Source organism: Acanthochromis polyacanthus, chromosome 6 (genome assembly GCF_021347895.1).
Source record: "Acanthochromis polyacanthus isolate Apoly-LR-REF ecotype Palm Island chromosome 6, KAUST_Apoly_ChrSc, whole genome shotgun sequence".
Classification (NCBI taxonomy): domain Eukaryota; kingdom Metazoa; phylum Chordata; class Actinopteri; family Pomacentridae; genus Acanthochromis; species Acanthochromis polyacanthus.
Genome location: NC_067118.1, coordinates 38,115,059 through 38,129,900, shown reverse-complemented (window position 1 = coordinate 38,129,900; position 14,842 = coordinate 38,115,059). Strand labels below are relative to the sequence as shown.

General features: G+C 37.7%; 1 protein-coding gene across 1 annotated transcript; it reads right to left on the bottom strand.

Moving 5' to 3' along the window:
- Nucleotides 1-412: 412 nt before the first annotated feature.
- elapor1 (endosome-lysosome associated apoptosis and autophagy regulator 1) lies at nt 413-14,816 on the bottom strand. The gene is given in 21 exon segments (XM_051950062.1): nt 413-1,022; nt 1,470-1,635; nt 2,814-2,992; nt 3,788-3,914; nt 5,333-5,434; nt 5,615-5,708; nt 6,989-7,139; nt 7,222-7,398; nt 8,618-8,881; nt 10,448-10,585; nt 10,679-10,784; nt 11,783-11,831; nt 11,834-11,872; nt 12,252-12,380; nt 12,955-13,129; nt 13,314-13,402; nt 13,670-13,741; nt 13,744-13,779; nt 13,782-13,817; nt 13,924-14,029; nt 14,749-14,816. Coding segments are annotated over 21 exon segments (2,358 nt in total). The 5' UTR covers nt 14,785-14,816; the 3' UTR covers nt 413-935.
- Nucleotides 14,817-14,842: the final 26 nt, after the last annotated feature.

The following is a 14,842-nucleotide window of genomic DNA, read 5'->3' as shown; positions in this document are numbered from 1 at the left end:
TATGAAATAAAGTGGCAGAATATATCAGATGGAAAATAATCGAATCCATCTATGAGTTCTTGCAGAAATGTATGGAAGTATATGAAGGAATTCTTTAAGAAATTAAAAATAAAATAATTAAATTCAAGCATGAATTATTGCAGTAAAGCATAGAGGAAAAGTCCACTTGGTAATTTAATTATCATTATGTGTCTGTTTTCACATTTATGCTACAGTAACATGGCATGTATATTCATCATTCTTTGATAAACTATCTGTTGTGCATGTTGTGTTTTGTTTGTTTTTTGCTTGTTTCTTGGAATTTTTTAGGTTAAAATTCACTTTCCCACTTCAACCAACAACCATTTATTTATTATTTTCATGTTCTGTGACATGATCGTATGAGTTTCTGAAAGCAGCATTGGACACCAGCTGAACATTTTGTTGTTTATTTAATTTAGAAAATATCTTCACAGTAAAGCACAATCATATCTTAATGACAGAAAACAGCTTTGGCAATAAAATTCACATACTGTAAAATATTAAAAGAAACTAAATGGCTGCTCTAATTTATTTTTTATTTTTTAAAAAGGTACCCTAAAAAAACAAATAGAAAAGACCCAAAAGATATACACACTCACGGCTATGCTTGACGCATTCACAAAAAAGTGTAACTTGATCCAGTTTATGTCCCAGATCTTTTTAAAAAACATCGTGGGCTTTGAAAATACAGTATTTTCCCCAATATGGAGACTGCTATTGTATTTTAATATCAGGTTTTCAGCGTAACATTCGGCAAATCATTACCACCACATTTTTCATGATCCTAAGACCTCCATCAGTGAGACATATCTTTAGTAATAAATGAAATACCGTTTAGCTGTCAGAGCTGCACTGATGTAAAAAAAACCTGAGCATTCCTCTGTTTTGACAGAAGGATTCGCTCATCCTTTGATTTAAGCCTCATCAGTGTCTTCCTCCTCTTGTAGCTGCCATGAAGACGATGATTTAAGTGGGACCGAGTCAAATCCATCTGATGTCCTCTGAGAACAAAAAGATAACAATGTGAAGCATGGTGAGTTGGGTCAGTATATAATTGAGGGACTTTTGAAGTCCATGGGATATATCTTGCATACTTTTTTATTGAAAGTAATAAAACTAATGTTTTTATGTTCATTTTGATCACATCTTTACAAATTCTATAATTATTTATTATGGAAACAATCACTTAATAAAAAAAATGACTGATATCATTAAATGTCAACTAAATAGCCGTCCTAATTTAATAATAACCACCTTCTAATTAGATAAACAATCATAAAATGAGCTTATTCAAAAATTGTTTGGATTGTGTTCTAATTAAGTTGAGATAATCATGACAGATATTTCTTTTTTGGCAATATATTAAATTTTATATGGAAAATACATTTTATCTGTGTCCCAGTTGTTTTAAGCAGCTCAGTGCGAAGGGGACTGAAGGAGTTACTGACCTCTCGTGAGAAAGACTTAATTTTGGTGAAGAAGGATTTCTTGGTGAGGTCCATGAGATCATCCTCTGCATCCTCTCCCTCCATTATTGCACAGCTGTCCACAGCAGGCAGCTCACACTCTTTACCCCCAGAGCTCATCATCAGCTTGGAGTACTTATACTGGAGCCTGTACACGGAGAACCACGGGATTATCAACAGAGGTTACAGTTTTCAGGGTACATTTTCCCTCTAATTTTAGTTAGAAGTGTGACATATAACTCCTGTAAAGATAAAGAAATATAATGACAACACACCCGATACATGTTAAAAGTGTGATGAGGTTCAAGGCACATTCATATGCTGCATTTGTGACAAAATTAAAACATTCTGGAGGGAGGTGATCAGCCAGATGAGATCCAGCTTATCTGTAAATATTTTACTAGATTCTAAAATGATGCTGCTACATTTATATCCACCAGATCTCAATCTGAGATCCAAACAATATAAATTTATTGATTTTGCAATACTTCAAGCAAAGCATTCAGTGCTTGGCTCACGCTGTATTGACTGACATTTTGAGGATAAGAAAACTATCTGCAAGATGGCTGCCTTGGATGTTGAGATCAGCTCAGAAGTTTAACAGAACAGACATTTCGAGGACACCTTTGGCTCAGCTTAAGGCAGATCCAGCTAAATTCCTCAGGAGGTTTGTGACCCAGGAAGAGACATGAGTTCCCCATTTTGATCCTGAATCAAAGAATCAAAGCAAACGCTGGAAACACACCAGGTCTTCACCTCCCAAAAAGTTCAAGCAAGCGACATCTGCCAGCAAGGAGATGGCTTCTGTGTTTTGGGACAGCAAAGGATTGGATATGATTTACATCTTGCAAAAGGGTTAAACCATTAATGGGGATGACTATGCATCAGAACTGAAACAACTTAAAAAAGCAGAATCAAAGAAAAAGGGGAGGAAATTTTGAGTTGTTGACCCAGGACAATGTGCACATCAGCACAGAGGCAGCCAAATGAGGCTTTGAACTGTTGCTCCATGAACCTGACTAACCCAACCTGCACCGTCTGAGTTTTATCCGTTTCAGTGAAAAACTGAAATCCCAGCTGCACAGTTGCCATTTTTAGAGAGATGATGAAGTCATGTTTGCTGTTGAGGAGAATCTGGAGGCTCAAGATGCGACCTTCTTTAATGACGGGATACTGAAGCTTAAACATCACCGCACCATTGAAGTTAAAGGAGACTACGTTGAAAACTGACGCAAGAACAGTCCTTCTCCTCAAGATCTTTTTAAAATTCCTTCAAATCAGTGCCTAAACAAACACTAAAGAAGATGTAAAGCTGAGATGTCTCACTTGCGTGTCTTTTTCCAGAAATAACAGCTGATACTGATGAGAAGCACAGCAGCGACGATTCCTGTGGAAACACCAAACTTGAGCCAGAAATCCAGAGTCACACAAGTGCTGACTTTTTGTGCTGGCAGCGATTCTCCTCCGTAACACTGCAGGGGCTGCTGCCACACATAGGTGGTTCTCTGAAACACAGAAAGGGTCAGATTTTCCCCACTTTGCATATCAGTGAACTACCTGAATCTTTGGATTTTCTTCAGGAAAAGTTCAACATTTTGAGAAATATGCTTATTCATTTCCAGGTGTAGATAAGAGACGGAATCTGCTCTCATATTTCTTATTTCATATGAAGATAGAACCATCAGGTCGTTAGTTTAGTTTAGCACAAAGAGTGGAAACAGGGCAAGAGATAGCCTGCTGATAAAATCAGCTCAGGCTCATCAGAATCACTAAAACTCACTAATTGACAGGTTATATCTTGTTTATTTAATCTGTGCATAAAAGTGTAAAAGCTAGAATTTTGTGTAATGAGCTTGAGTAGGCAGACTTTGTTATCTTTAGACAGAGCCGGGCTAAACGTTTCCAGACTTCTAAGCTTACCGACTGCTAGCTGTAACCTTATATTTAGCAGATTGGTATCAATCTCGTCATCCAACCTTGTGCCAGAAGGGGATTAAGTGTATTTCTCAAAATGTTCAACTGTTCCATTAAACGACTCTGGAAAAGTTACATAAAACACGCCTGTACTGGTTTGTTTTCCTGTCACATTTACTTTAAGTGAAATAAAAGACACCCGTCCATGTGGGTGAATTATCAGATTAAATGGAAAGTGCACACTGTCCTGTATATTGTTTTACACATGCAGTAATTCCCTGTGATCCAACCTGATGTAACTCATGTTTTTAGAATCTTTCCACACATTGCAAGCGTGCGATGGATGTGTGGAAGAGAGTGTGTCCACGGCTGTGCAGAAGAGATACCTGTATTCCCTGGATACAAGCGCTGACAATCTCTCTGTAGTGGTTTCTGGTGCAGAGTGGACACGCATGCTGGCTCTGCCACAGAAAGTGGAAAGTGCAACCATCACACGTCCCCTCTGAACAGTTACTGTGGAGGAAAACAAGAGGATAGAGATGGTCACTGGCTTTCAAAATTATCTCCAAGGAGTCACATCGTCCACAGTTCAGCTTCACAGAGCTCAATTTGTCATTCATAGGTTTGTGCAGAATATGGCTGCTGTACCACAATATGTGCATCAAATAAAATGTTTGAATGATAACCCTCTGAGGCCCAAGTAGTTTCTGGGTATTCAATTCACTCACTGTGGGCTCATTTTTCACTGTAATATAAATTCTTGCACTTTAATGGAAACAGCAGAACCATGGCTAGAAGTAAAGAGAACTCAAAACTGCTGTATGTTCAGTATGACACGTTTTCAGTGCCATAAATCGTGAAAAAAGGTTGAATTTCTTCGTTCATATTTGAATTGGAAAAAAACTGCATCAGCATTTGCAACATTTTTGCAGGTGTCCACAGTCTTACCAGAACTGGAAAAAAATTTGATTCTACAGAATATAGATACTTTACTAACTACATTTTAATTAGTTTCCATTTGGGATATCTGATAATACCGGCCTACCGATATTATCGGACTGATATCGGCAGAAAAATGTAATATCGGTCAATACTATGATTTTGTCTATCATGAAAACCGATATGCCTGGATTTCGTCTGCATTTACTGGACTCAGAGTGAGAGCGGGAGATTGTGAACCGTTGTTTGAGACAATTTTTTTTTAAAAAGGCATTTTTTCCATAACTTCAGTTGAAGTAGTTTTCTTATTTTGCACAAACAATATTAACATTTGAAAGCCTTGTTGCATTTGAGAATGTATCCAATGGGGCGATAAAATGAGGTATGATGTGTTAATTCCATGACAGGAGATATGTGGTGTTACCTAAAATTAGTTGAACAGTCCACATATATCGGTATTGGTTGATATCAGAATCAGACATTGAGGGTTGGACAATATCGGCACATCGGCTATTGGCAAAAAAGCCAATATCGGACATCCTTAGTTTCCCAACATCCCATCTGTTCTGTGTAAACACAGCCTGCAGTTCAGTCGAGTTCAGACATAAAATCTCTGAATGTTTGTCATGTGAATGTTGGTTGCAGATGATTTATCGTAGCTTCATGGTTGTATTGAGGAATGCGGAATTTTAGGTTTTTTTAACACAATCTAGTCAGAGTAGATATTTATTTTTGAGGATTTTTAGGTGATACATGCAGAATAAAGTGATAATGATCAACTATTGTGATTTCAAGCTTAGATTTGTTTTCATTTTTATTTCATGAAGTATTAAGATTAGAGTTTTAGACATTATTATTATTATTATTTCAAAGATTGTCAGAAATGTGAACATCTAACAACCTTTTCTGTTTTTGCTAAAATTCTTTATTTTAGTAATTACTTTAAACACCAAATGCCCTTCAATTCTCAGAAAAGTTAAAATTTACATTACCTTGGCAGTGTGATGTGGTCTTTAGCAGTCACTGACGGATTACATCTCAGTCTGATGGTGGCTGATCTGCCTTTTTTACAAGCCTGAGTCGTATCACTGGACCTGGAAACATCACAAACAAAATCTTAAGCATGGGATTCATTTTTAACTGTTTATAAGTCTCTATTGCATGTCATTATTAAACAAAAGATACAACTTCCAGCATAAAAAAAAATGTACCAATACGCATTTCAAAGCATCGCTGTGGAATAATAAAATAACGGAATAACTGGTTTGATTTACTTGTAGTAGAATATAACGTCTGGCAGGCCGGATGCTGCAGGGAACAACGAGTCTGGAGAAGAGACGGAACCCAGGGTCGTCTTAGTGGTCACACCTTCAGAATTAGAAGACATGCAGAATTATGACTTGAATTTATATACACAAACACAGTGAAAATACTTTTTCCCCCCACAAAGTAATATCTATTTTGATGCCCAGTCACAGGCTGCAGATGTGTTTAAAATGCAAGAAGTTTAATCAAACACGCGTTTCTCTTTTGTTGGCCGAAAAAAAATAAATAAATAAAAAATCTGTATACTATACATTAAAGTCTGAGTGAGTCTGATTCTACGTGCTAGTGGATGTACAAGCCTACACATAGCTAAATGCTAAAGCTAACATAGTGCTCATAATGATGATGCTAACATGCTAAATTTAAATTGCCGTGTTCACATTCATGCTATCATTTACAAAACACAACTGGGGCTAAAAGAACAGTTTTGCAGGCATTTTATCATAAATCAAAGTTAAAATATGCTTGACATCTAATATTACAGAGAAATGCCAAAATTCAGTCCAAATTTCCTCTGGGTTTTATAATTTTATTAATTTCTTGATCCATCTTTTAATCTCTTCTGGAGTTCTCAAAGCTGAAGTTGGAGAAACACATTAGAAATGCATTAGTAGGGGTCAGATGACTTTTTTTTTTCTACCATTTACCAATACATTAATAATTATATAAAATGTGCTACTTTGGCATAGATGTAGTCACCTCTCTCTCTACCTGTGGTTTTGATGAATGTGATTGGTTACATGCCATGTGTAATAGCCAATCAACACCGAAAGACAAATGTTTCCTTTTAGTTAAGCACATACAAACATGAATAAACTGAGGCATTTCAAGAGAGATTCTTGTTGGAGTTTGTTTTATACTAAATCTTGACACCAGGATTTACAATTTTACTGCATATTGGTTCCATTTATCAGTTGCTGATCAACTCCTGAAGTGCATCACTCAGTCACAAATTAAAAAAGATCCTACACCCCAGCAGATGAAACTGTGTACTAAAAATAGAAGCATTTCTAATAATAATAATAAGTTTTTCTGTATATCCAACTGTCAGATGTTTCTGACTGAATAAGCACCAGTCACAGTTTAAAGTTTGAGGAAAAAACATCCTCAGGTTATAATTTAAACACTACTGCCAATTCTGGAAGAAAATGTAATCAAATTTACTTCTGTGAAATGAGCACACTTCAACACAGAGAAAATTGAAAGCAGCAAGTCCAGATGCAACACATGCCCCTGGAGTGTAACCGCCCTTAATTAATATTTGAACACGCTTTTCGGCAAATGACTAACAGCCTCCTACAAGCACATCCTTGGGTCCGTACCGATGAGTGAGTCACCGATGAGGAAAGGCTGGGAGGACACGACGCTCTGACTCCTGATGTCAGAGGGAACCACTGTGGACTGGCAGACGTAACCTCTGACCTCCCTCCCACTCTGGGTGACGTTGTCCACGCAGGAAGCCGGGATTCTGCTCTGTAGGAGAAACACTACGAGGTAACGCACACGTCAAACTGAATCTTTACCAAAATAGTCATCGGGATGTCACATTTCTCACCTCTGTCCCACACAGACCCACGTTGAAGCGCTGGAAGTATCTCAGGCCTTTGATGGTGAACCGCGGGCTGCTGTGGAAGCCAGTGACGTTGGCCAGAGGAGAGAAGTCGTAGCGCTGCAGGGATCCTCCACTCGTCTGCACTGCTAACGTACAGTCGTTGAGACAAGCCGTGTGGGCCTGCAGGACGAGTCAGGGAGTCAGCAGGTGCATTTACATCACACTTTGTTTACAGTGGGAAGAAAAACCACATGATCCGTCTGTGGGAAACCAAGTGAGACAGCCGGTATCTGCCAACATCAGCGAAAACAGACTGTGGTGAGTCCGGCTGTTGCTACAGTAGAGGTGGATTAAGGAAGGTTTTTAGGGATGTTTCTTCATGGTAAAGTTGTATTTTTTTAAAGTCAATTAAATGTAAATAGCACCTTAGCTTGACCCACATTCATTCAAGTAAGCAATAAAATAAAAAAAATACCAGAGGATAGTATGAACACAAAAGTTTTTTCCACTTGAGTAAAAGAAGAAACTGAATAATTGCTTTTCTCAATAAAATAAACTGGCATTTTTAATTCTGTAAATGGCAGAAACTTTGGAACTGTGATTTGTTTGCCCCTTTACTCGACAACAAAGTTTGTATAATTTAATTTGTGACAAATAGGAATGGAATTTTCTGGATTTTCTTAATTTCTTTAAGTCCAATTTTGTTTTCAGTAAGTGTTTCTCCCATTTGCAATTAAATTGAAAATATGGACTCACACTAATTGTTTGTAATAATTATTGGGAAGTTAAGTTTTTACCCAAAACGAGGTGTGAGCATTCCCTCGACATTAGCTAACATTACCTACAAGTTCTAACCTTTTAAAGATGGCACACGACAACAAAATACATAGATGAGAAGAAATGTTTTTCAAAATGTTTGAGGCCTCAGATGACAGAACATTACTGTAATGTGATATATAAACAGAGGTGGAACATTTTGTGTGAAATACTCTGAGGATGCTGCTGTTGAGAAAGTTCGTCTGTCAAGTTTTCCCACAGTGTGAACAAAGAAAGGATGTTCTAAACGCAACCTTTGGAGAACATTGCTCGTAACCCTGTAAAACCCACTGTTGCAACATCAGTTTTACTATATATATATATTATTTTTTTTTTGCGAGAGAGAGAGAGAATTTACTTTCTTGCTCATTTTTTTTTCTATATTTGGGTCTTACAAGGTTAAAAAGATATATTTTAACTTAGTAAAAATGTAAAATTATAGCTGGTGAGAGATTAAAAACAATGAAAATCCCATAAACAACAATGAGGACGTGACCTCTACAGCCCTGAATACATTCCTGCCCTGATGAACGCATCCAGAGCTTCTATGTTCACTCAGTGGGTCACATTCTGTTCTCTTCACCTTGTTAGTCTTTGTGTTCGGTCCACACTGAATACATGCAGCCTTTCCGACCGGCTGATCCGCCCTGATGAAGGTGTTCGGCGGGCAGCTCTGACACTCTCCCGACCCGTTGACCATGTAGTGACCCGGTGGACACGGAACACAGGCGGAACCGGCCTTAACGGACATCAGGGGGCAGCGGCGACACTGCGAGGCCACACCTCTGATCACATTGGTGATTGAGATGGAGTAGATCTTTGCAACATCAGCGCTGAACTTCTTCTCCTGAGGGAAACACAAGGAGTCACTTATTCTTTTTATAGGAACACAGTTTATTATCCAACTCTGTTTTACAGCCATTAGAGTCCCACTCTGAAGTAAAGGGTAAAGTATGGTGATAAAAAAGAACCATTATGGGTATTATTTTAAGGTACTGCTGTTATAGTCAAACAGAAAGACAAGTGAAGAGAGCGCAGCAGACAAAAAGACATATGGAAGTTTTAGCAAAATAAGTGACTGATGACAGCAGATGGGAAACAGTTTGTTCATTTCAACACATAACGTAGGAAAGTGCCAAAATAAACCGCTGTTGGACTGTGAAAAGTCTAGAAAATAGGTTCTAAATGAGTATAATTATAAAGAAGTTTATGCTTCACACAGTCTGAGCGGGTTTTTCTTGCACTATCAGACTTTTCTGTACTTCGATGAAGCCGACTGAGATCAAATAACTTTCAAAACACGCACTCATCATTTAGGTCTAAAGGTACACAATGTATACATGAGACACCAGGTTACACCTTCCTCCCAGGAAAACTGTCTTATTTTGCTGGTTTTATGAGTTTTTCAAGGCAGTATACACCCCAACATACACATGAATTAGTCACATTAAGGAAGGGTAATTTTAAGACTGCAGCGGCTGTCAATGATCTGAGTCTCCTCACCTCTTTACACAAATCCGTTTATAGTCCAACTCTGTTTTATAGTCATTATAAAATAGAGATACAAAGACTCCAGAATACAAAGGTCATTTAGATCCTTTTTAAAGGAGCCACACAGGTCCAAGCTGCCCTCTAGAGGTCAATGCAACATGTCAAACACTCCATGTGTCAGCAAGAGAAAACACAAGACTACAAATTGTAGTAAATTTCAACAACCACCATGTGCTTTTATGGCTTCTTCTTTGCAATATCATGTTTTCAATAAACAATTAAATCCTACAGCAAGTCTTTGATGGACAAAAGCAAAGAATGAAACGATCAAAGTGATTAAATTTAAACTTATTACAGTAGTTACACAAACAAGAAAAAAAGATACAGCTAAAAATGCATACTTTTTCAGTAACTAGATATCTGCATTATTATTTTTTACATTCAGAGGAATCTGTGCGATATCTGAACTTGCACATAAGAAAAATCTGTAAGTATATGTCTTCTTCGTTTTTATTTTTTACTGCAGTTACCTTAAAAACATCTTATCTTGAATGGAAAAAATAACAAAAATTACACAAAGACATAACATGTACAAGTCATAAGTTATCAAATTATAAAATCAAATTGTCAACAAATGTTAATTTTAATGTGCTAAAATAATGTGGGATTGTACTTTCTATTTGTCTTTTTCTATTGAACATCCTGACTCCAAAATCTCAAAAATACATTGATCTGAGAGAAAATATATTAAATCTTCTGTTGATAAGCATTATATGGACCACCAATGTGGTCACTGAATAAGGATTTATTCAACTTTACTTGCACTGAAATTTTCCACTAAATCCTGAACTTCAAAAACTATCCATCATTTGACACTTGATTTTGAAAGCTGTGATGGTTGGGATGTGTGGCTGTCTCTCACCACGTTTAACTCCTGCGTTCGTTGAAAAGTCCAGGTGAAGCCGACAGTGTTGTTGCTCTGGATCACGTAGGAGTAGGATTGTTTTCTGTTGCTGCCCGTCCAATGCTCCACTACATCGTTGTTCCACTGATTGTAACCCTGCAGAGAAATACACTCACTTCATCACACATGACCTAGTTCTACGCATACTGTACATCCATGTGACCAAAATGTTGAAACATTTGCTCTCACCGCCAAGAAGTATAATCTGCAGTCAGCTGAACACTTGGTCTCAAAGACGAAGGTGATGCGGGACAATTCACTCCTTTCACTGTCTTTCACCGCTGACTGAGGCAGTCTGAGAAGACAAATGACATTTTAAAAAGCTTTACATTCAGATATATATCTGTAATAGTATTGGGCTTATAGTGAACCATGAAGGAAAGCAGTACCTGAACTTAAAGTACTGCAGCTGCCATAAAAGCTTAAAGAAGATAAAGACAAACATCTATAACTATTTGAGAGAGACTGTTATGCGTAGTTCTGTTATAGAAAATCCTGTCTGACATCACCTGGGTCAATATATAATCAAGGGACTTTTGAAGTCCATGCAAAGACTTGAAGAAATTTGTATTAAAAGTAAAAAAAAAAAAAAAAACTCATGTTTTTTTATGTTTATAATGATCATGCATTTACAAATTCAATAATTATTTATTGTCAAAACAATCACTTAATAAAAAATGACTGGATATCACTAAAATGTCAATTAAAAACCGTCCCAGTTTAATAACAACCACCTTCTAATTAGCTAAACAATAATAAAATGAGATTATTCAAAAATAGTTTTGATTGTGTTCTTTTTTATTAAGTTGAGATAATCATGAGAGAGATTTCTTTTTTGATAATATATCAAATTTTATATGGATAATAAATTGTATCCATGTCTGAGAAATCCCTTTCAACTAAGTTACTCATTACAAAAACATCTCTCCAGGAAGTGTGTTAATTCCAGATCGCATGACCTGCTCCTCATGCCATTTCCTCCTGAAGAAAAGACTGGCCAGACTCCAAGGCTTTCTGAGTTACTTAATATAAAGTAGTGTGTGAGTCAAGTGTGGATTTATGGCATGTCAACAGGTTTACTACAATATCTTTAGAAATAATTTTCGATTTCAATTTTACTCAATTGTAAATGTAATATTTAAAAGAATCTTTGTGTAAAAATGCCATGTGGTGTTTGGTTATAGGCGGCCATGTTGATTTTAGGGATGAAAACAGCAAAAATGTTGATTATGATAGCTGTAAACTATGTTTAAAAAAAAAAAGAAAAAATTCTGCTGTTATATATCGACCCACCTGTATCCAGGGACACTGAGTGTGAGCATCAGGAAGTCGGTGTCCTGATTCCCGGGGTTGTGTAGATGTATTCTCCAGCCACCTCCCAGGCTGCAAACAAAGAAACCAACATAAAAGGTCACATCCTCCTCTGTTGTCCTACCAGCAATGTACACACATGATGACTCGATATGCATCAAAATCAAAATAATGCGTCAAAACAATCTTAACTGAGGAGCCATTGAGAAGCTTTTTTTCGAGGGTTAAGTTTACTGCTGGGGCTGTTTTTGTGTCATTTCTTTCAAATTGATGATTCCTGGGTGTTCGCTGGTACAAGCTGTCCTTTATAATATTTAATCTTTCTGCTGTCTTTGCATTTTTTGAGACTTCCCTTACAATAATTTGACTAACTGTGGTCAGGTGGTAATCATTATTCAGCAATGACCTGAGGCCCTGTCCCACTCTGTTTGCATAATATTAAGTTTCTCACCTGTATTACGATCGGAGTCGCTGAACTTTTGATGGAACATGGAGCTCTTCATGTTGGTCGGCATGTTGTTCCACCACTTGTACTCGAATCCCACCACCGGCTCCGTACCAACAGGACACTTAGTACAAACTGAGTAAATTATATGATATTATGTCAGAATACACATGAGAGCAAACTGCTGGATAACACAAGTGGATGTGACAATTAGAAAAGCTACAAACTGTCCAATAACTGTAGAATTTTAACCTTCATAAACAAGTGTAAACTAGTAATTGTCAACTTGAAACCACGTAACAACTTAAAATGCTTTAGGTTTATTTGTCAGTACTATATTTTTTGCCTATTTTGTTGTTTCTTTATCATTCTAATGACAAACAAACTCAGTAGTGTCAGGTATAACCACCTTGTTACATTTTAATTTAATCTAAATGTATTGACTTTAATTTTATTTCATTTTGGTAATGACTTAATTTGTGTAATGATTTTGAGCTCTTTTGCTGTATGCTGCTAAACTGCCTCTTGTTGTTGATTAACAATGAAGCTCTATTCTACTATATGATATAAGCACAAAACTGTAAACTAACTTTTTTTTTAAAAATGTATATAAGTTTCTGTTTAGCATGAGATGACCAGCACTTTTAGCTTCATGTGACAGCAAAATAAATCCAAGAGGCTAAGGAAAATGAGAGTTCTGGTTGTGCACCTGTTCCGTTTGAGAAGGAACCATTGGTGCAGGGCTCACAGGTGGAGTTTGAGACAAAGAAACCCGGGTTACATGGCGGACAGGTTTGCTTCTCCCCTGACGCAGGAAGCTTCACGGCTCCTTCAACTGTCTCGCTGCAGATCTTGGGCTCAATCCACTTGTACATGAGCTGAGTCTGAGACACACATGAATATATGAAAGAAGCCACCGGCAGCACAATCAGCCAGATAATTTATATTTAAGGAAACCTAATCGCTACACCAGATGGTCGCTTGCAGAAAAGAGAGAGCCTTCTGTGTGTCCACCTCTACAGAACCATCATGAACCCTGCCTCCACAGGCCGTGTCTTTTATTGTTACCTTTCCCTCAGAGTCGCAGGGAGTGTGGGTGTAGAAGTAGTCGCTGTTTGTACAAGCAGGTCTTGGTTTGCAGCTTCCTGAACCAGCCTCTGGAAAAAAAAAAAAAAGAAAGAAAGAAAGAAAGAAAGAAAAATGAAGCCAGGGAAAAGGAAAAGGAGAAGGCGGGAATGAAGGAAAACACACATTAAGATCCAATGATAAGAACAACTTTACACACCACTTAAGCAGTAAATGTTGTATTTGCATGCTGTTTATCTTTCATTTGTGTGGCAACATGCAAATACATAACGGCTGCAGGTCGACCAGAATCAGTCGGTCATGTATGAGCTGCCTCTATGGACATGAAACAAGCAAACCTGCATATTTGTCTTTTTCACACTCATGGCAAACAGTGGCGCCCTTGTTGGAGAAGGTATCAGCAGGCATGGAGAGCAGTGGGCAGAGCCTTGTTCAGCGCTGTGGGTGCGGGTTTACAGTGGAAACACTCTGACGTGTAGGCCACCCCTGGAAGAAAAGCATCACTCTTAATCATTAACAGAAACAAGCAGATGGGGAACAAACAAATGTTTAGAACTGCCGCCCACAAAACGCCCTCCGTGTGTTAATGTACCTGAGATCTGAATGTTTCTTAACAGCACAGGTTTGACCTCGCTTCCCCGCAGAGCATATGTCGTGGTTCGCCAGTACAGCACGTTGTTGCCTTTGTTCAGCTCTACCTGCACAGAGTTGGTGTGAAAAGAAGAAAAATCCACAAAAAATTAACAAGACAATAACTGCATGTACTCCTAGATTCTAAGTTTAGTTTCATTTTTTTAGATCGTTGGCTTGTTTTGTGTTTACAGTCTCGCCGAGTGGTGCAGAGAAAGATAGTGTTCACTGGAGAACCATTACTAAGAGTATTCAAAGAAGGAGGAGGAGAAGAAAAAGAAGTAGGAGGAGAAGGACAAGAAGAAAAAGGATAAGAGGAAGAAAAAGAAGAGGAAGGAGGATGAGGAGAAAAAAGAAGAGGAAGAAAGGAGGAGGACAAGGAGAAGAAGGAGGAAGCGAGAAGAAGGATGAGGAGGAGAGAAGAACGAGGAGAAGAAAATGAGAAAAAAAAGAAGAGGAAGAAAGGAGGAGGAGGAAGTGAGGAGGAGAAGAAGGATGAGGAGGAGAGAAGAAGGAGGGGAAGGAAAAGTAGAAAAAGAAGAAGGAATAGGAGAAGGAGAAGAAGTAGTAGAAGAACACGAACAAGATGAATAGAAAATGGATGTTGATTTTATATTGTCTTTTAACTTTTTTTTACATATTTTTTGAAATCACTTTGACCTGAAACAGCTGAAGATGAATTAAAAAATGAACAGGGCATCAATAATAGAGTTGTTTCCTTCAAAATTCAAGCAACATCCAGAACAGAGCAGGAGTGATAAAGAGCTACATCTTAAAGGGACAAAACCCTGTGCTGACTCCAGTTGTTGTCTGAGATCTTCATCCATCGACTCTCAGAGTTTGTAGACTGACACTGATCGTCTGAATCTACAAGACGAGGA